Source organism: Balaenoptera ricei, chromosome 7, assembly GCF_028023285.1.
Source record: "Balaenoptera ricei isolate mBalRic1 chromosome 7, mBalRic1.hap2, whole genome shotgun sequence".
Lineage (NCBI taxonomy): Eukaryota > Metazoa > Chordata > Mammalia > Artiodactyla > Balaenopteridae > Balaenoptera > Balaenoptera ricei.
In genome coordinates, this window is record NC_082645.1 from 115,497,325 (window position 1) to 115,519,784 (window position 22,460).

Genomic DNA, 22,460 nt, shown 5'->3' on the forward strand with positions numbered 1-22,460 from the left:
GGTGGGAGACGCATCTGTGGTGGTTTCTGCTGGAGCCTCCAAGCCCAGTACTGTGCCAGAATCAATAGATGTTGGCTGGATGAATGAATCAAAAAATGATGCAGTGGCTGGGTATATCTATCTATCTATCTATCTATCATCTATCTACCTATCTATCTATCTATCTATCTATCTATCTATCTATCTATCTCACAATGGACTATTACTCAGCCATAAAAAAGAATGAAATGATGCCATTTGCAGCAACATGGATGCAACTAGAGATCATCATACTGAGTGAGGTAAGTCAGACAGAGAAAGACAAATATCATATGATATCACTTATATGTGGAGTCTACAAAATAATACAAATGAACTGATTTACAAAATAGAAACAGACTCACAGATGTAGAAAACAAATTTATGGTTACCAAAGGGGAAAGCGGGGGAGGGATAAATTAGGAGTGCTGGATTAACACATATACACTACTACATATAAAATAGATAAACAACAAGGGCCTACTGTATAGCACAGGGAACTATATTCAGTATTTTGTAATAACCTATAATGGAAAAGAATCTGAAAAAGAATATATATATATATATATATATGTATATATATATATATATATATATATATATATATATAAAACTGAATTGCTTTGCTGTACACCTGAAACTAACACTCAACCACAAAATGGGCAGAAGACCTAAATAGACATTTCTCCAAAGAAGATATACAGATTGCCAACAAACACATGAAAGGATGCTCAACATCACTAATCATTAGAGAAATGCAAATCAAAACCACAATGAGGTATTACCTCACACTGGTGAGAATGGCCATCAACAAAAAATCTACAAAAAATAAGTGCTGGAGAGGGTATGGAGAAAAAGGAACCCTCCTGCACTGCTGGTGGGAATGTAAATTGATACAGCCACTATGGAGAACAGCATGGAGGTAACTTAAAAAACTAAAAATAGAACTACCATATGACCCAGCAATTCCACTACTGGGCATATACCCTGAGAAAACCGTAATTCAAAAAGAGACATGTACCACAATGTTCATTGCAGCAGTATTTACAATAGCCAGGATGTGGAAGCAACCTAAATGTCCATCAACAGATGAATGGATAAAGAAGATGTGGCACATATATACAATGGAATATTACTCAGCCATAGAAAGAAATGAAATCGAGTTATTTGTAGTGAGGTGCATGGACTTGGAGTCTGTCATACAGAGTGAAGTAAGTCAGAAAGAGAAAAACAAATACCGTATGCTAACACATATATGTGGAATCTAAAAAAAAAAATGGTTCTGATGAACCTAGGGGCAGGACAGGAATAAAGATGCAGATGTAGAGAATGGACTTGAGGACACGGAGGGTGGGGGAAGGGGAAGCTGGGACGAAGTGAGAGAGTGGCATGGACATATATACACTACCAAATGTAAAAGAGATAGCTAGTGGGAAGCAGCCGCATAGCACAGGGAGATCAGCTCGGTGCTTTGCGACCACCTAGAGGGGTGGGATAGGGAGGGTGGGAGGGAGGCTCAAGAGGGAGGGGGTATGGGGATATATGTATACGTATAGCTGATTCACTTTGTTGTACAGCAGAAACTAACACAACATTGTAAAGCAATTATACTCCAACAAAGATAAAAAAAAAAATGTGATTCAAGTGATTGTTAAGGAATTCCAGCCAGTTAAACTGTTGTTGCCTATGAAGAGACCTAGTCAAGTTCTGCCCTCTTTATCTCTAAAAGTAAACTTCCAGGTACCACTAGCTCACTGACAGCGATCGTCACGTGACATAATCAAACATTAACTTGGTGTACAGTTCGGTTCTTGCGCTGTGTAAGTGGGAGAGGGCAGACCTCCGGCAGGTGACAGTCTTGGTAGCAACGGCAGGGGCACCATGACAGCAGGGTCCCAGGGTCCACGTCCACTCATCCTGGGCCTGCTGCTGTGTGCGCTCGGCCCTGCTCTGACGCAGGGTGGGAAGCTGTTGGTGGTCCCCATAGACGGCAGCCACTGGCTGAGTTTGGTCGGGGCCATCCAGCAGCTGCAGCACAGGGGACATGACATAGTGGTCCTCGCATCCGATGCCTCCATGTACATTAAAGAAGGGGCATTTTACACCTTGAAGAGGTATCCTGTGCCATTCCGAAGGGAGGACTTGGAAGTGGCTTTTATAAACCTTGGGCGTAGTGTTTTTGAGAACGATCCTTTTCTGCAGCGCGTGGTCAAAATATACAAGAAAATCAAAGATGACTCGGCTCTACTTTTTTCCGCCTGCTCCCATTTACTGCACAACAAGGAGCTGATGTCCTCCCTGGCAGAAGGCAGCTTTGATGCTGTACTGACAGACCCTTTCCTTCCCTGTGGCCCCATCGTGGCCCAGTACCTGGCTGTGCCTGCCGTGTACTTTTTGAATGGAATGCCTTGCAGCCTGGACTTTCAGGGTACCCAGTGCCCCAACCCACCATCCTATGTGCCCAGGCCTCTGTCCTTTAACTCAGATCGCATGACCTTCCTGCAGCGGGTGAAGAACATTCTCATTGCCTTGTCAGAGAACTTTCTGTGCAGCATGGTTTACTCCCCGTACGCGCCACTTGCCTCGGAAGTGCTTCAGAAAGACGTGACTCTCCAGGACCTTATGAGCTATGCATCTATCTGGCTCCTCAGAAGTGACTTTGTAAATAATTACCCAAGGCCCATCATGCCCAATACAGTTTTTATTGGTGGGATCAACTGCGCTAGCAAAAAGCCACTATCTCAGGTGTGTATTTGAGTGGGAACTTTAGATGCCTGTAGTCTAGCAAGTGCTTTGGGTCGATGAGCTTGCCACAGGTGCTGAATGAGCATGCTGAGATAGTCTCAAATGTCCTCTCTCGTTGATTTCTATCTCACCAGTCTCCTAGGTCTGAGATGTAATTTATAGTTGTCTTTGGCATCATCTTCTGGGTTATTTCTTTTATCAGATACTTCAGGAAAGTGTATTTTGGCCACTTTATTCTGTGTGCCCCAGCAGATAATAATCAATTAGATGCAACACCGGTTAAATGCCATAAACACAGCATGCTGGGTTCAGGGTTCCTTGCAGAGAACAAAATTGTGCTGCATGCACTTTGCCCGTGACTGGGTCAGGCTCACAAGAGTCAAGATTGCTGAAATAATTTTTTGATATCTATAGATCCCAGCAGGGAAAATTGCCTTTATGTTTCTGACTAAAGGTCCATTTCTAGATAGGCTGAATCCTGCAGTTCCATTTCCTCTACTAAGCAAATCACCAGATAGCCAGGTTCTGACAATAGGCAGAAAGTTCATGCATCTCTCTTAAATGCTTATATGTTAATTTTTTTCCCCTACACCATTGGAAGTATGCAGAAAAGTAGCATTCACATCCTCTTCCAAATCTCAACAGAGGAGATACAGAATAGCAGGAGAGGCTCCTTCAAAAAGGGGTTTGGGAAGGATTCTTCAAGAAGATGACATTTCAGTGGGGGTGCATTCATTTATTTTTCAAGTATTGGTTGAGGATCTGCTGGTAGCCCAGGCACGTTCCAGGTGCTGAGTCTGGCTCCTACTAAGGGGCTCTCATCACCCTTGGAGAGCGATGAATCTTATTTCCAGTGTGCCCCTGACATGATTCATATTTTAAATGATCATGTAATTGTCACAGCCAGGAGAAACTCTGGGTGGTGGGAAGAAAACCAGGAGAAATCAAGTGTCAGGTGGATGCCTTCACCTCACTGCTGTAAGACAGAGTCTCCAGAATGGGGCTCTGATTCTGGCTCTGTGACGTGGAGAGAGATCTGATAATCCCTCAAAGGTCCTATGGCAATAAGATTCTGAGAAATGGCCCGTTGGACACATTTGTGTCTTGATGGGGTGGTCTGGTGAAGAAAGAAGGAGGTGGTGTTGATTTTCTGAAAGCAAGATGAGAAAACCTAAGAGTATAGAAAGCCATTAATGATTCTCTTTCAGACAGAGGAAAAGGAAGGAGTGAAATATCATCAAACCAATGGGCGTATTCAGGTCAAAGGAAAGAAAGCTAGCCAGCACATCCAAGTGAGATTTTCATTTCATTGCTTTGTGTTAAGTTTGCCATTGATTTTTGGCAAACAGTCTTTATTTATTTAAATGATTTCCATCTTTATTTTGGATGTTTAATGGGAGAGGCTGCAGAAGTTTATCAACTACCTTTCTTGATATCATATTTTTATATCATTTATTGATATATTTTTTCCCCTGTAAATTTGTCTAAGTGGTGAATTGTATTGAGTATGTGTTGGTTGCTGCCTTGTTTGGTGCAAATAAGCTTAGGTGTGAGAATGTCTCTGTAAGTTGTACCAAATAGTAGCTCTCCTTGTCCTATTTTAAATGCTTTTAATTTGAAATTCCACTTTTTTGGATATTAATATCACCATTCCTGCATTATTTTTGTTTACACTTCTCTAGTGCCTCTTTACTACTCCATATCTTCAACCGTCTTTCTCTTTAAACAAGGTGGAGCCGATATTCTTAACCTAGTCAGGCAGGCAGATTCCTTTAATAGTTGAATTTTGCCTGTTTGTACTTAACAATTGATAGATTTGATTATAATTCTTCCAGTTTATTTTTAGTTTGCTTTTTCATCTCCCCGTTTCTTGATTTTTGCTGGTTTGTCACGTTGCTGTTATCTTTTTTTCTTTTTATTAATTAAAGAATGTTACTCTGCACTTCCCTCCCTCTAGTGGGGACCATCCTACTCCCAATGCTATTGGTAAATGTCCAGAACTTTTCAGGAATAAAGATAAAATCTTTATTTGGTAATGAGAGTCCATAGAGAAAGCACAGCCTGGTGCTGGGCATACCTTTGGGATGTCTGAAAGAATAAAGATGGTAGAACAGTGTCAAGAGCAAAGGCATGAAACTCAAGAATTCCAAGATGTCAGTCCCCTCTCAGGGTGAGAGACCATCTTTGTAGACATGTAGAGATACAGAGACGATATCCATACATCCACATTAGTTGTGAGGAAAATAGCCAAACAGAAGATGGGTGAGAACATACTTGAAGATGACGAGGAAAAGAAAGAGTGCTGACCAGGGAAGCCTGCAATGTTTGTAAGTGGCTCTGAGTGTATAATGATAAAGTGACATGTTTCCAACATACTAAGGGTTTCACGAGGCTTCTTGCAAAACAAAAGGCATTTGGGAAGGAAAAATCTAATAAAAGCCTGGAACTAAAAATACTAAACTTGCAGCAAAAGTCAGGGTTTTTATATTAAAAGCCTCCTTGGAGTAGGCAAGTATTTTCGCTTCGGGGAGCCTTATTTTTCTGGAATGGGATAACAGGTGGGGGGGTCGAGGTTTATTTCAGTCAACACATGGCTTTGCTCTTTGGCCATTCCAGAGACTGTGAAATCGGGGCAAGGTTTAGGGGAAGTTTTGCCAAGTAGGGGGTAGACCTCACCATTATTGAATCCCGTACTGGCCCAGAATTGACACTGGCCATGTGCCCTTCTGTGATCTGTAACTGGACTTTCATGGCATTTAAACTCCAGCCAAGTGATATTACCTAACTTTGGGTGTTTATGGCCCTGTGCGTTCCCTTTGTGTTAAATCACATCCTGCGGTGGCTGAGTGGCTGTGGAAGGGTATGGAAGGAGGGGACATTGGCCCTTTCTAGACAAGGTTAAAGTAAGAGTTGGTTTCATGAAGGAGAGGAGGTCCTAGGAAATTTAGGGAATTCAGCGTGGTCGGTGGGGAGGATGATACCAGCTCCTTGACCTTTCAGATGAGCCCGATGGGAAAGGCTAAGACACAGCTGCCAGGAGCCATGGGCCTAGAACAGGGCCTGAGGCTGGTGGGGGCGGACTAGACAGTGGGATGGCCTGGCAGTAGGGCTGGTCAGTGGCTTTACCGGCATGCTTGGAATCAAGCTTGGCAGCCATCTCTGAAAATCACGTGTGCTGAGCCCCGTACGAAGTCTCCTAGCTCACATCCAGGGTAGCCAGCATCGTGGTTTGTCCAGGACTGTTCTGGTTTTAACACTGAAAGTCCCAGGAAACCCCGCAGTTCTGGGCAAAGCCAACCACATCACACAGTCTCACTAATGCCCTTGGCACTCTTTGGAGACGTATAAAACCATCTGGAGACTCTCAGAGAGTTAATTAGATCATTAATAACCGACAGTTGGGGGAAAATTGCCCTACTTATGCCTTGCTCTATTTCCTTTAAGTGGATTCCCACTGTGTATGTGTGTGCCCCTGCATGTGTGCGCATGCAGGTGTGTGTGCATGTATCTCCTGAAGCCTGGAGCACTCTGGCGTTGGCTCTGAAGTTTGGGAACAGATCAGGCTGAGCTAAGATTATTGTGGAGGGCTGAATCTAGGAGCTTCCTTCCTCTCTTCCTGAAACACACCCACCACTCATCTCCAGGTTCTTGTTTCAACACTGTGGCTAATGTTGCTGTTCTTCTGATTGAATCATTTTGTTGCATCCTTTCAGAGCTTTTGTTTGACATCCATCTCTAAGTCTATTCCTTATTACTTTAGGGAAGGGCCTTTGCCAGGTCGTAAACTAGAATCTGTATTTACTAGTTGGGATCCCTGCCACCTCTGATTCTCACCCCATACACACAGACATTTTCTAAAATCCTGCTTTATTCAAGGGAACCACAGATTGCTCGTGTTCTAGTGGTTGTAAGATTCATTGTTAACTGGAAAATCAATCACGGTGTACAGTTCAAATACACCAAAACTCACTTGATTAACAAATTACTCCTTGGGAATTCCCTGGTTGTCCAGTGGTTAGGACTCTGTACTTTCACTGCCGAGGGCCCAGGTTCAATCCCTGGTTGGGGAACTAAGTTTCCACAAGCCGCACAGTGCGGCCAAAGAGAAAAACATTATTCCTTGATTTAAAAAAGTCGACTTAATGGCAATAGGACACCGTTGGCAAAGGGAGGACTTTGAATCAATTCAGCCCCCAGTTTTTGGTTTTTTAAAAAATTGCTAGCACCTTTAATTATTATTAATTAATTAATTTATGTTTTTGGCTGTGTTGGGTCTTCGTTTCTGTGCGAGGGCTTCCTCTAGTTGCGGCAAGCGGGGGCCACTCTTCATTGCGGTGCGCAGGCCTCTCACTATCGCGGCCTCTCTTGTTGCGGAGCACAGGCTCCAGACGCGCAGGCTCAGTAATTGTGGCTCACGGGCCCAGTTGCTCCGCGGCATGTGGAATCTTCCCAGACCAGGGCTCGAACCCGTGTCCCCTGCATTGGCAGGCAGATTCTCAACCACTGCGCCACCAGGGAAGCCCAGCCCCCAGTTTTTGAATGATGCTGTCTCACATGCAGAGGACAACAAGCTGGTGTAATCTGCAGAGGGGTTCGCATGTAGCTCTCTCTCTGTTCTTCATTCCTTATTCCTTGTGTCATCTGGCCCAGAAGTTTCTTCAGAAAGTCCCATTGCCTCATCTTGAGCTTTGTCCTTAAATAGCCAAGGTCGTAATGCCTGCTAATGATCCTTGTTGGATGCCTCCTGAGACAATGAAGCAGCCTTACATTTGCAGCCTTCCTTGGATGACAATGATGGACATAGTGATACAAGGAATCAGCTTCTGGAACAGGACATGAGCACTCTGTGAGGGTCATATGCTGGGTGCGTGAAGATTCTGCCTGTTTCTCCTTCCCACCAGTGGCTTTGGTAGTCAGAGTTTACTCACATGCCCTTGACCTTCTCTGAACTCCACAGAAGGGGCTCAGATCGCTGGGACACACTTGGCAAGAGTTTCTGTCCCCTATTTTGTATTTTTCATACCTAGTTTACTTTTTACAGTACATTAAGGAACCAGCAAAGAAAGATTCAAATAAACTTCTGTATACTCTTCTTGCTAAAGCAGGCAAGTTGACTTAAACTCTTTAGGAACTCCTCTCCAGGAAAGGTGGAAAAATGCATGGTTGACTGGTTGAATTTCACCACTGAGTTGACATGAATATGATCTTTAATCATCCAAGTGTGTTTGGCTGCCATGTGGGAAACTGTCATAGGCTGCAGGGAAGCTGTGAAAGGATGTTTTTGCTATTTGAGGCTTTTTCCTTAATCCCGAGTCTAATCCTTAATGCTGTCTGTAGCTTTCTGCTTTGACTCCATTCATTCTTTCAGTATAAAAGAATATTCTAGAAACCTTGAAAAGTAATACAGGTCTTTACTGTAGATTTTCTTAGGCAATACAGGAGCTTTAATGTCCATAGAAAGCTTTCTGAAATCCTCTTTGGACAGGGTTCCTCTCCTCCAATGTTTCCTTCCACAGAATCTGCTGACAGGTTCTCTCCTCTCTCCAGGATGCTCCTTCCCCTCTCCTCCCTCCTCCCTGTCGTCTTCAACTCTCTCCTTCAGCCCCGCCCACCCCTAAAGGCCTGCTTTCCTCCCAGACTTTCCCAGCTGCCTGAAGCCCTGGGGAAGTGGATCCGGTCTTACCTCTGATCACTTCTCTTTTGGAAACTTGGCACATTACCTGGATTCTGTATCTCAAAGAACCCAAGTGATAACTCTGTAAGCAGGAAGCCTTCCTCCTGTGGGATGGAAGGCAGTTAGGGAGGGAGGGATGCTCTAACACACACTAATGCTTTGTGTCTCTATCTCACACACACACACACACACACACACACACACACACACACACTCCTTTAATCACATTCTTAAGAGGAAGATACCTGATTCATAGCTGAATGTATGCTGTCGCCAAAGAATATGAGAAAAAAATTTAACTGGAAATTTCTCTTCTGGTCCTAGGAATTTGAAGCCTATGTAAATGCTTCTGGAGAACATGGAATTGTGGTCTTCTCCTTGGGCTCAATGGTCTCAGAGATTCCGGAGCAGAAAGCTACAGAAATTGCTGATGCTTTGGGCAAAATACCTCAGACAGTAAGAAGATTCTACACGATTTCTTTTTATCTGTCTTCACAAGAGTTCTAACCCCAGGCTTTCAGTACCTAAATTAATTCTATGAGTTGGGCTTTAGGCTTGGGTTTCCCTGACACTTCCCAATTATTAATCCAAAGTTGTTCTTTTTTTGCAATTTCACTCTCAACTACTCTGTTAAAACATGATCCACTTCACGAGGAGGTCTCTTTCTCTCTAAGTGACTCAAAAGTATATTAGAATTTATTTTTAAAAATAAAATGGGCAGGATAGTGTTTCTTCATATTGCATAAGAATATTTCTCCAAAAAGCTGTTGCTTAGAACCCTGGATTTGTTTCTTATATTTCTGCTTTAATAGTTCTATGCCCACTCATTTTGTTAAGTAAACTTTCCCTTGAAGTGCAGAGAAGTGCAAAATCGTAAATGTACAGCTTGATGAATGTTCACAAGTTCACAAAGTGAACACACCCGTGGAATCAAGCCTCTGGAACAAGACACAGAATGTTACCCATCCCCAGAAGCCTTCTTACTCACTATACCTCCCACCCTTGCCAAGGTTATATTCATTCGGAGACTCCACTTTCTAGCTACTATAGCAGATGTCTTGCTTTGTTTTAAAAATCATATTATGTTCCTAAACTTTGTTTTATTTGTTTTTTGTTTTTTTGTGTTTTTGCTTCTGCAAGGTCCTGTGGCGGTACACTGGGACTCCACCACCGAATCTTGCGAAGAATACAAAACTTGTCAAGTGGCTGCCCCAAAATGATCTGCTTGGTACGTGGGGGAGGATTTGATGTGTAGATCAAACCAAGGTTAAATTAAGAAAGTGGCTCAGGCAGGGCTATTCTAAAGAATTGTTTAGCTGGAAAATATTATGGCCAATGTATCTCACGTTGCTTTTCACCCGGTAGGACATCTCAACCCACATTTTCTTCTGCACGTTTCTGCAAGGGCCATGTGTGGATGGCACTGGGTCCTGAGAGTGCTTTCAGAACCTAGACGATGTCAGATTGTGAAACTCAGTGGCTTGACTGCTGGCATCCCTCCCTGTTTTGCTTCTCAGGTCACCCAAAGACTCGGGCCTTTATCACACATTCCGGCTCCCATGGTGTTTATGAAGGAATATGTAATGGTGTTCCCATGGTGATGATGCCCTTGTTTGGTGATCAGATGGACAATGCGAAGCGCATGGAGACCCGGGGAGCCGGAGTAACCTTGAACATCCTGGAAATGAGTTCAGAAGATTTAGAAAATGCCCTGAAAACTGTCATCAGTGACAAAAGGTAAGAGAGAAGCTACCAAGGAATACTACTTATATTTTGCCCATCGCTTCACAATAAATATTCAGATGCGAAAACAAATACATCAAGACCTAATTTATAAGTAAGATGATTTGGGGTTATTATTATTCCTTTTAGAAAAAGATGCTTTAATTCCTATGGAATTTATCACAGAAGTGATTTTTTTTTTTTTTTAACTTTTTGGGTTTACTTATTTTATTATTTATTTATTTATGGCTGTGTTGGGTCTTCGTTTCTGTGCGAGGGCCCTCCCCAGTTGCGGCAAGTAGGGGCCACTCCTCATCGCGGCGCGCGGGCCTCTCACCATCGCGGCCTCTCCCGTTGCGGAGCACAGGCTCCAGACGCGCAGGCTCAGCAATTGTGGCTCACGGGCCCAGCCGCTCCGCGGCATGTGGGATCCTCCCAGACCAGGGCTCGAACCTACATCCCCCGCACTGGCAGGCAGACTCCCAACCACTGCGCCACCAGGGAAGCCCACACAGAAGTGATTTTAAATATTATTTCCCTTGGTATATTTAAAACTCCAATTAAAAAAAAAAACAATGTCAATATAATAGATGTCTGATCTATAAGTTCCTGCAAAGAGAGAAGTATTCCATTACAAGAAACATAGTGTCTGTAAGATAAAAACAAACCAGGTGCTTAAAGGTAAGGCTTTTCCGAGCACTGAAACCTGTGAGAAATTTTGTCCATGGGGTTTATTAATGTGTGTGTGTGTGTGTGTGTGTGTGTGTGTGTGTGTCATGTGATATGACAAAGGCTTATAATAAAAGCAAAGTCAAGTTTGTTCAAATGTGGCTATGAAAACAATTCAAAAGGCAAAAAGCCACCAGATCAAATTATCTCTGCGTGAACTTGATTGTATTGCTACAAGTGATAGGCGGATCAAAACCTTATGAGAAGAAGTGATTGCCAGGAGTGGGCTTCATCCAATAATCAATTACGTATGTGCGTGTGCACATGCATGTGTGTGTGTATCTACGACAGTGTCAGGAGCCTTCACCCATACTTGCTTCATTTTGAAGGAGGACAGATGTGAAAAGACTGGAGTGCGTTCAGATGGGAGGACACACTACACAGGGGGACACTGAGCCTGGACCAGGAAAATGTGCTAGAAATGATGGTGCTCCCATGTGTGTGATGCCTGTGAATGAAAAGAATTGTCTACACAACCCCAGGGTGAAGTGCCCACAGTGTCAGTAACAACCTTCCCAGAGCAGTTGGTGTGGTTCTTATCCAACATTCCAATTGGCTTCCGGCAGCCCAGCATGTCAGCATCGGGTGGCGCTGCTCACACGTCACTACAATTAAAGCCCGATTTCTTTCCATATGCTGGAAACTCATTCTTGAGGTTCATATTAGTGATGTAATTTTGACCTTTCGTTCAGTGGTATGGACAACTACTTGTAACCTAAAAATGACTTGGTAGAAGTTCTCTGGTACATTATCATTAAAAAAAAAACAAACAAAACACTAACCAGTCAGCTTAAGTTACTAACTAACTTCATCTATTCATTTCTGAGCCATCTCCGATTGTGAATCTCCATGTTCCCAGCACTCTAAGCTGGGACCAGACCTACATAAAATAAAAAGAAGTGGAAAAATTTCCAACATCAGATTATACAACCAGGCCATATCAGGTGCTCAATAAATATTGAATGAATGAATGAACGTCCAAGAAAATCTATTTTATAAGAGAAGATTTATATACAAGGAAGATGTTTAACAGGATTTATGGCCAAATATTAATAGTACATTATAATAATGTATCCAAATAAAATGATGGACATATTCAAGGACAGCAATGATCATAACCGCTCCTGAATAAGCATCTCGCTTTTCTCTTTCTTCTCTCTTTTCTTTCCCTTGCCTTCTTCTTCTCCTTACCCTCCTCCTCCTTCTCATCCTCCTCCTTCTCTTTCCTCTTTAAGTGCATCCATACTAAGGGTTGAAGTATCTAACCCATTCTGGATTTGGATATTCTGACTCAGCTATCGACACAGTCCAAAATAAACAGGAATCCATTTTTCTTTAACAGGCTGCAAAGACACTGCCTCATGCAAAATTTAGCACTTGGAGGTTTGATGTTTAAACAGTTGAATTGAAAGTATAGCACTGTCTTGGAGATGGCACTTAAAAATGGTTTTTACTTTGGCTAGAAGAGATTGTTTACAATTTCATTGAATGGGAAATCATTAATAATTTCTGAGATTACCTTTTCCTTTATTTCTTTATCTTGTTACGAAAAAAGTATGATCAATTGCCTACAAAGATATCACTAAAAAGAAAAGAAGAAAAGTAGGAAGCAAGTTTCAAATACTTTAAAATTATAATTTTGGCTTCCAGCTTTCTTTCATCCTTTCTCCCTTCCTTCCTTCCTCCCTCCCTCCCTCCCTTTCTTTCTTTCTTTCTTTCTAGAATATTTAGTGTGTGTTTGCTTTTCTGGTTACAATAGAAACTCTGCCAAGTTTGGAAAATCAGGTAGCATTCCTAACTGGAAGCAAGCATAGAGAGAGGATGGTTCACTACTGTTGGTGTTCCAGGCATTCACATAACTGTCTTTGTGTGTTCAGCTATAAGGAAAACATCATGCACCTCTCTCGCCTTCACAAGGACCGCCCCATGGAGCCTCTAGACCTGGCTGTATTCTGGGTGGAGTTTGTGATGAGGCACAAGGGGGCGCCACACCTGCGCCCTGCGGCCCATGACCTCACCTGGTACCAGTACTACTCTTTGGATGTGATCGGCTTCCTCCTGGCGGTCGTACTGACAGTCATCTTCATCACCTTTAAGGGCTGTGCCTTTGCCTTCCGGAAATGCTTCGGGAAAAAAGAGCGAGTGAAGAAATCTCATAAATCCAAGGCACACTGAGAACTGGGTTGGAAACTTGCAAACAGAGTCAGGTTAAATTCATGTTATGCTTATTCAAGAAATACTTTGCCAGAAAATAACACCCCAGAGTGTGTTTTAAAAAATAAAAATGATCTAAGCTTTAGTCACACATATAGGTAGAGATATTTAAATATCTTTTCTGCTCCCTCCGGGATCTTTAATCTGGACTACACTTGTCATCTTTCAAATGACTTGCAAAGAGGGTTGGATAGGTCCCTCCTTCAATCTGCAGTACTTCACCTACGCAGAAATGGGACCTGTTTGGGAGCCACTGCTTCCCCCCGCTCCCCCCCCCCCCCCCCACCCCAGGATGAGTTGTAACCTCATCTTCTGGCATCTGTAGATGGATGTGATAGATTCCTTCACCAATAATGCCTGGTTCTAAATTATGCTCATGCTTCCCAGATGTCACTTTGTGCATCTAAGTAAGGAAACGTTTATTCCTTGTACTTGATATGATATGAATGAATGGTATAGATTTCTGACTTTGGGGGGGAAAGAATGATGTATAAAATTGATGGGTGATATGCCTGAGCAGACAATCATTGCTTGAGCCAAATGGATCTGAATTTGACAAAAGCCTAAATTATAGCGACTGGCAAGTATATTTTCTCTGATGTAATAACTAAAAACATATTAATAAATTCATATAAATTATATTTATTAGGTGGTCTCTTCATGGGTGTTGCATTTATTTATTGTTAAACTACATGTTCTAACTACAAAAGTAGTGCATGATTCTGACAGAAAATTTGAAAAATATAGAGGTGTACACATACACACACGAGGAAATTAAAATCACCATTAACCACATTCCCTGCAAATAACCAGTTAGTAAATATTTTGGCAAATGTATATAGTTATAAAATATTGCAAAGATACCAAATATATCTAGTGTTTTCTAACATTCTTCCTTCACTTCATCCTATTGTGAATGTTCTCTCCAGGTCTTTGTATAATATTTAATGTGTTTTAAGTGGCCAAGGAATATTCTATTGCATGAATATACCAGGATTTATTTAACCACTACTTCCTGGTGTATTCACTTTTATTTTCTTTTAGAAAAAAGACTTCACCGAATATCCTAGTAGCTAAGTCTTTGTACATATTCATGACTATTTCCATGGGAAAGTGCCTTACAACAAATCAATGGTTGTCTGTTTCGGTTCCTTTAAGGTGAGGATCCACAGGCAAGGAGTTTATCTGGGAAGTGAAGGAAACCCTGAAGGGGAGTGGGGAGTAGGATGGGGAGTGATGACCATCAGGAAGGCAGCTCTCTGTGGGCAGTGGGAACTGAATCCTGCTGGTTGACACTGGGAGCCAGTGCAGAAAACATGCCAGACTTACCCAGACTGGAGGGGCAAGGCCCTTGGGGATCTGAGCACTTGCCCCTGTCGGTGATTGGCTGCTCCCAGGTGGTATTAATTTCCCTGCACTTCCAGTCGGCCACAAGAGCAGGCAAGGAGGGCTTTAAAACCCAGAGAGGTCCCACGGGAGAGAAATGCAGGTGTGGCGTTGGAGGTCCGGCCCTGTGCACTAGGCGATAAGAACACAGGGATCTGGGTGGGGCACTGGTGCACGGTTACCTTGGGCAAATGGTTTGAGATATTCCCGAACTTGCCAGAGGGGTTCAGTCAGTGGTGAGGGAGCCAGGTTCTCAAACTCCCTTCAGTATAAAGTAGTATCTTGAAAAAAGAAAGTATCAGTTTCATTGGCAAAAGTGGGATTTTGTTTTTAATTGCCTGTTATTATTATTAAAGGTTGAATTTTATTTTTCAAGCTCATGAGCCATTTGTATTTCTTTTTTGGAGAATATCCTTTGCCTGTTTTCCTGTGGGGTGTATTACCCTGATGATTTTTTAAAACATTTTTTTTCTTGTTTTCCTTCCCTTTATTTTTTTAATAAATTTATTTATTTAGGCTGCGTTGGGTCTTCGTTGCTGTGCGTGGGCTTTCTGTAGTTGCAGCGAGAGGGGGCTACTCTTTGCTGCGGTGCGCGGGCTTCTTATTGTGGAGGCTTCTCTTCTTGCGGAGCACGGGCTCTAGGCGCGCAGGCTTCAGTAGTTGTGGCGCCCGGGCTTAGTTGCCCCACGGCATGTGGGATCTTCCTGGATCAGGGCTCGAACCGTGTGCCCTGCATTGGCAGGCGGATTCTTAACCACAGAGCCACCAGGGAAGCCCCTGACGCTTTGTTGAGGGCTTACTAAATCACTGAAAATACCCTCCTGTCACGTGCATTTTTTTCTTCCACTTGTTCTTTAATTTTGTCCACACCTTTGTTTGTTGGTTTGTTTTTTGCTTTGTGTTACATGTAGAACTTTCAAATGTGTGGGCTTCAAATTGGAGCTGGGGTCATGGCTAGCTAGGATTTCTCCTGACCCCAGCCCAATTTATTCCTTCGCTAGGTGGCTTTTGGAACACAAGCCGTTCACACCAGTTCCATCCCACACCTCTGAGCCCCATGCTGTTTCGTGGACTATGTCCCCCCTCCTTCAAGGTCCTTCCCGGTCCACCCAGGGACCACCTCCCGGCCTCACTGCCCACGGCTCCCTGCTACTCCACCCCTCAACCCCCAACCCCCAACCCCCAGGGACCCCGAGCTGCTCTGACCTCCCCCAGTTCATGCTCCTGTGCACCTTTGTGTTCCTAGTTTTTAGACCCTCTTGTTTACAAGTAAGACAACCCAACTTGGGATATCTTAAGCAAAAAAGAGGTCATTTTGTAAGGAGACGTGCTCCCTAAGGGTGAGAGGCTCACGGCCAAGCCTCCAGAGGAGCTGAGCTGAGTGCAGCCTTTCTGGTCCCCTCCCGTCCCTGCATGCTCCGGGCGCCGGCTTTACGCCTCCCTCTCCTCTCGGCCTTCCCAGCTCCTCAGTCCCGGGAACCGTCATCCCCAAAATCCCACAGGGGACTGACTGTGTTCTCGCTTACGCAGAGTTCCGGATTCCTGTGAGAAAGAACCTGATTGGTCCAGCCGGATCAGGTGTCCACTCCTTGTCCAATCAGGAGTGGCGGGGGAGGGATTATAGACGGAAAACACGGCTGCCAGGACCCCGTAACTGTGACTCTGTGGGTCAGGGAAGTGGGAACCTTTGTGAGCCGGTAAGGTGCCCCCAAATGTGTTCACTGTATACATACTCTATTTCCATTTTTTCCACTTTCTTACTGGCCCTTTCATGCACTTAAGCTCACAGGTTTCTACGACTACCGTGTTTTCTTTTTTTCAGGTTGGTTCCCATAGAAGCAGATATGGGAAGCTCAGCTGCGTGACAGCACTAAGAGTGGCTGAGTTTTTTTTTTTTTTTTAATTAATTTATTTATTTATTTTTGGCTGTGTTGGGTCTTCGTTTCTGTGCGAGGGCTTTCTCCAGCTGTGGCGAGCGGGGGCCACTCTTCATCGCGGTGCGCGGGCCTCTTACTATCGCGGCCTCTCTTGTTGTGGAGCACAGGCTCCAGACGCGCAGGCGCAGTAGTTGTGGCACGCGGGCTCAGTAGCTGTGGCGCGCGGGCTTAGTTGCTCCGTGGCATGTGGGATCTTCCCGGACCAAGGCTCGAACCCGTGTCCCGTGCATTGGCAGGCAGATTCTTAACCACTGCGCCACCAGGGAAGCCCAGAGTGGCTGAGTTTATGAGTGTGTTGTATGTGAGTCCTGTATTACTGTCATACTCAGAAAAAAAGTATTTTCATTTGGAAAACCAAGCAGAAGCCACTTCATTCTCCTGGATCTCATCCTCTTAGCATCCTCTCTAGATAACGTGTTTGGGGCATCTTACTTTTGGCCATGGCTTACACTCACCATGTATGCAATAATAATAATAAAGGACCCCTTCCTCCACCCCTTCTGATAGCCATGTTCTTCACAATGTCACATTGCAGCTCTTCCTATCAAGAAGGGAAATCTATATCCCCACCCCTTGAGTCCGGACCGGCCTGTGACCTCCCTTGGCTGTTAGAAGGTGGCAGAGGTGAAAGGTACAGTTCAAGTCTAGGCCGTGAGACGCCTTGGTGTGTCTGCCCGCTCTCCTGGAAACCTGCCCAGATGCTCTGAGAACAACCTGGGCCAGCCCTGCTGCATGATGGGAGACATGGTTCCTGATCACCCTGGTCACTTAAGCCAATAGGAAGCCAACTGCTAGGCATGTGTGTGAGGCCATCTTAGACCAGCCAACCCTCATCTAACCCACTGGCTACCACAGCTGCATGAGTGACTCCAGTTATGCTTGACTGGACACAGCCCAGATCAACAGAACCACCTGGCTGACCCATAGACTTGTGAACAATAATAAACTGTTGTTTTCAGTCATTAAATTTTGAGGTAGTTTGTTACACAGCAATGGCTAACTGATACATTCACTTCTGGCTCTAAGTCCACAATCTTTCATGTGTTGTGTCTTCAGACTCTCAGAGGACAAAGATGTGTCCTACCCACCTCTGTATCCACCACAACATGGAGAGCCAAGCTTAGCTGCACACTGCAGGCACACAGTGAGAGTCTGTGGGATGGAATTGCAGCCATTTCACTGAGTAATCTTTGAAAGAGAAAAGAAGGCCCAGAAGGGAGTGGGAGGTAGGGCCAAGGGGACTGTGAAAGAAGGGGCATGTTGTAACTGCCTTCTGGTGTCTGTTCCATCATGGTTTACATGTCTCCAAAGGGCAGACTGAGGAAAAATGCGTGAATTTCGTGAGGATGAGTGTTTGGCACTATGTAGAGGAAGCTCGTTTTCTAACCACCGGGATTCAGTGAAGTAGAAATGGGCTACTGAGGGTCATGAGCTCCCTGGTATGAGAGGTGACAAGCAGAGGCTGAGGAGCTCCCTCTTGGCAGTGAGGACAATGGGAAATTAAGTGGGAATTTTAATTAAGCAGTCTTAGACCTAGGTGGCTCTGGGTCTTGATCTGTTGCCCTGTAATGCATAGAAATTCATTATTTTATTGCTCAGACTGTTGATCGGGGCTGTCTCTCACAGCTACAACTGACAGAGAAATCCTTTGGGCCCCACTTTTGGTTCAGGGAAACAGGGTCACTGCCCTGTCTTTCTTTGAAATTCTTTATCTTCAGGAGGAAAAAGGATCTGGGAGCTTTTATCCCTCAGTGTTGACATCTGTGTTGATGTTTGTCAGCCCTTAAGAAGTTGCTGATGTTGAGAGAGCCCCTTGCGAGGAGCGATGAGACCTGCCCGAGGGGGATTTCTCATTAATCATTAGTTTTCAGTGTCCAGAAAAGAGGGAGAAAAGGCCCTTCCTAACCAAGTGTAGCTATCAATGGCTGTGTGACAAATTACTTAAATGTAGTGGCTGTCAGTAGGGCCACACTGCCCCATCCTGCAAGCTGTCCAGTCCTTGGGGAAGAGAAATCCTCTTCTCAGGACCCCTCTGTCACCCCCATCTCCTCCAGCTGCCCGGATCACACCTCCCCACCCTGGGCTCCTATGACCACGTCCCCAGGGGACTTGGCTGTGAATCCCCCCCTCCATTTCCTTTCCCCAAACAGGCCACCATACCTCACCCCACATGTGGGTGACAGAAATGTTGATTAACAAAATAATGTGGGTTTTTAAAATCCCAGGGCCCTGTGCACTCCTCAAAGCACTGGGTTCACAGGGCTCAGGGAGACAGTTGGATCTGAGAGTTCCAAGGGTCTGGGACCCAACAGTGATGATTCTAGTGAAACCCTCCCACCCTGCCAGGGGACCTGCTCCCTGTCTGAGTTACGACTGAGGAGCCCGAAGGTCTCACTCCTTTGTCAACCCAACCGGCCATTGTCCACATTACCATTGATGTGTATCAGGCAGAGAACAGAGCTTTTTCTTGTGGTGTATTTTTGTTCCATCCAGGAGAGAACTCTGAGAAAAGGTCAGGATTTAGGTCCCAGACTTGTTCCTTAAAGGATTCCCAGGAGGAAGGGAGCACAGGATGGTGAAGGGCCCTGGGATGGAGTTTGAGGAACTTGGGACAGGAGGAAAGAGGACCTGGGAGCTCTTCACCCTCTGTGTTGACATCTGTGTTGATGTTTGTCAGCCCTTGAGAAGCTGCTGATGTTGAGAGAGCCCCTTGAGAGGAGCGATGAGACCTGCCGCGGGGGATTTCTCATTAATCATTAGTTTTCAGTGTCCAGAAAAGAGGGAGGAAAGGCCCTTCCTAACCAAGTGTAGCTATCGATCACTGTGTGACAAATTACCTAAATGTAGTGGCTTAAAATAACACCTGTTTATTATGCCACAGTTTGCGTGGTCAGGAGTCTAGGCTTGGCTTAGCGGGGTCATTTATTTAGGGTTTCACAGGTTGCACTCAAGATGTTGTCTGGGCTGCATCCTTTCTGGAGCTTGGTCCTCTTCCAAGCTCATCTGGTTGTTGGCAGAATCCAGTTTCTTGTGGTTGTAGGACTGAGGCCCTCGGTTCCTTGTGACATGGCCCCCTCCATAGGCAGTTTATATCACCACTGTTTACTTTTCAAGGCCAGCATGAGAATCTCTCTCCAGTCTGCTAAGATGGAGTCTTATATGACATAATGTAATCATGGCAGTGATCGCGTCATGGAAGGTTCCCATCACTTTTGCCATATTCTATTGGCTAGAATATGGGTCTAACCAAGTCATGAGTTCCTCCCACACTCTAAGGAAGGGGGTTATGCAGGGTGTGACTCATGGGGGGTCGTCTTATGGTGGGATGACAAACCAAGTATTTTACAAATCTTATTATCTCAAAAGAGCTTGAAGAAGAGATGGCAGAAGCATCAACAGAGTCAAATGAGGACGTGTCAGAGGAGACAGAGTACCTGGAACCTCTGGAACCAGACGACAGTGGTAAGAAAGTCACCCCCTCCCTGCACTCCTGCCTCATTTCGGCCACTAACTCCTGGAGGGCAAGTCCTGGTCAAGATCTCAGTTTCTCCATCTGTACAGTGGATAGGAAGGTCCCTGCCCAATCATGCCCCAGGTAGAGCTAGAGCTGTGCAGGTATCAGGGAGACTGGAGCACAAGGAACAACCCCTGTAATGGTCGTCTCGGCATCACACCTGTGCCACCTTTGTCTCAGGTACCTTCCAACAAGTCACAAACCTCCTCCACATCATGGACAGCGAGTCAACCAAAACGGACGCCGCTGGGGCAGGTCCTGACCTGCGGAAGACGCTGGCCTCAGTGATCATCAGGGAGAAGGCCACCACTGAGCCGTCTGTGGTGACGGACGCTCTCATCCGCTGCCTGCAGGTACCGGAGGTAGGGCCTCCTCCCCCTCAGCCGCTCCTCTGAGCCTGGCCACCTGTGTGCACGTCTGTCCACTGCTCAGCACACATTTACTGATGGTTGTGGATGCAGGCTAGGTGCTGGGGTACAGAGAATGACAAGACCATGAGGGTCTCAGCCCTTGAGGCCCAAGTGGGGCCTGGGCCACTCACAAGTTTTCAAAGCTCCTCGGTATTCTGACGCAGTGGGTTTGGGAGTCACCGTTCTAGAGCAGGTGAGCTGAGTTACAAAGATGTTGTGCACGGGTGAAGCAGGTAGATGTGGGGGAACAGAGACACACCAGATGCAGGGTGCAGGGGTGCTTGGCCAGTGGGAAGGCTGTTTACTGGGGCAGAGGCTGGGGTAGAGGATGCTGATGGGAGTGATGGAAAATGTAACCGAGATCATGGTGGGCTTTGTACGACAGGGTAGAGTTTGGACCAGAGCATCGGTATCCCCTGAGGACTTGTTAAAACTTCAGATTTCTGGGGCCCATCGTGAGAGTTTCTGATTCAGTAGGTATGGGGTGGAGCCCAAGAATCAGCATTTCTAGCAAGGTCCCAAGTGACGCTGCTGCTGGTCTGGGGACCACACTTGGAGAGCTGTTGAATTTTAGACTATTCTTGAGCTTTTGAGAGTGGGTAGCAGAGCAGGTCCTTATAGGAATTCTTAATAGCAAGCTTTATTTTATAGAGAGAAGATACGTGGCAGCCTTGAGGGAGGTGTGTCGGGGTCCAGGAGCATAGGCAAAGAATTTGCAAAAGTCTTTTAAAACGTAGGTTTTATTATTATTCAGGTATAGTGAGACCAACAGCTCAGGAGATGATTGCCCTTGAAAAGATGGTCTGTTACTCACAGATCCCAAGAGGCAGGGACACGCCATGCCATGCAGGCCCACAAAGAAGAAGCAGGGTCGGGCGGGAGGCAGAGGGAGCAAGGGGGAAATGTACGCAGGAGTGTTTATTGTGGCTTCTGTAGGGGAAGATCCGGCGAGGCAGGATGAGCAGACGTCAGATTGGCTAGTGTGGATAATTTCAGTGAGGTCTGGGGTGTAGGGGCCGCCCTGAGTGGTCTGGTCCCTGGCCCTGGGGTGATTAGAGCAGGTGTGTAGTGGTCCAGAGCGTGAGAGCCTGATAGAAGAGGTGGTTGGTACGTGGGCTCTGGATTGCTTGCTTGTATTTGACAAGCTTGCTCGTGAGTGGGTGAGTGGTTTGCCATCTCTAGGAATTGACTAACCCTGGGCAGTCTCTCCAGGGTCCACAAGGCCCCAAGAAGTCAAAGCATCAGGAAATATAGAAAATTTTAAAAACCACGGTTAATACCCAGGCCATGATAAATGATCAGTGGCAATAAACAGATGATAAACAAGTAAGCATATTTTGTAACTTAACCTGTGTTAAAGATTTTAGTTATTCTTTAATTAGTGAAGGAACCAGTAAGATGTTAAAATCGGTTAAAATGACAATTTTACTTATAGAGATTTACATTCTTTACCAGACAAAATTCCTTTGCGTTGTCACGAACAGGAATCATTTTCAGCATCAGTTTCCTAAAACTTACCTTCTGTCTCCGTGGAGACGTAGCAGAGCCTAGACTATCACAGGCGATCCAAGGCACGCACTCCCACAGGCCGGATGATCCTGCAGGGGCAGCAGACGGCACCAAGCCCGCCTCTGGGAGGCCACCCCGTGCCTGTTTTATGCCACTTTCCAAGTCTTTGACAGTTTTTCTCTTGCACCTGTAAATATTCTCCAAAGATTAATTTCGATCGCAGAAATTAGGCTGGGCTTATTAGAATTTGCCTGGCTGTTTACATATCTGCAGCAACAGTGTTAGCTACGCATCTAGGCTTCCTTGAGTTTGCCTTGAAGATCTAGAGCGTGAATTCTCAACGGGGTGATACTGCTCCAAAGCAGGTAAAATTGGCTCTTGCGGCAGTGGGGTCGGGGGTTGGTGTGTGCGAAGGATATTTTAGTTTTTGATGTAGGAAGCACAGATATGTAGAATCAGCTATATAATATCTTTGTGGTATTACATTTTCATGGTGGGGGGCAATTAGGAAAAAATGCTTAAGAAGGCTCCTTAGGGGACAATAAAAAAAAAAAAATGAAGAGGTTGAGAAAACAAAAGCCATCGGACTAGGCAGCGAAGGC

At 45.1% G+C, this 22,460-nt stretch overlaps 2 protein-coding genes across 2 annotated transcripts in view; both read left to right on the forward strand.

Annotated features, from left to right (window-relative positions):
- The first annotated feature begins 1,899 nt into the window (after positions 1-1,899).
- On the forward strand, positions 1,900-13,063 carry LOC132368749 (UDP-glucuronosyltransferase 1A1-like). The gene is made up of 5 exons (XM_059927503.1): positions 1,900-2,763; positions 8,762-8,893; positions 9,578-9,665; positions 9,955-10,174; positions 12,766-13,063. Exons 1-5 carry the CDS (start codon positions 1,900-1,902, stop codon positions 13,061-13,063), a joined length of 1,602 nt encoding a protein of 533 aa, XP_059783486.1.
- A 5,798-nt stretch (positions 13,064-18,861) lies between these two features.
- The window catches only part of MROH2A (maestro heat like repeat family member 2A), a 43,134-nt gene continuing 39,535 nt past the window's right edge, over positions 18,862-22,460 (forward strand). The window contains 3 exon segments of the mRNA XM_059927556.1: positions 18,862-18,937; positions 19,792-19,887; positions 20,120-20,301. Coding sequence (XP_059783539.1) covers positions 18,862-18,937; positions 19,792-19,887; positions 20,120-20,301 — 354 coding nt within the window.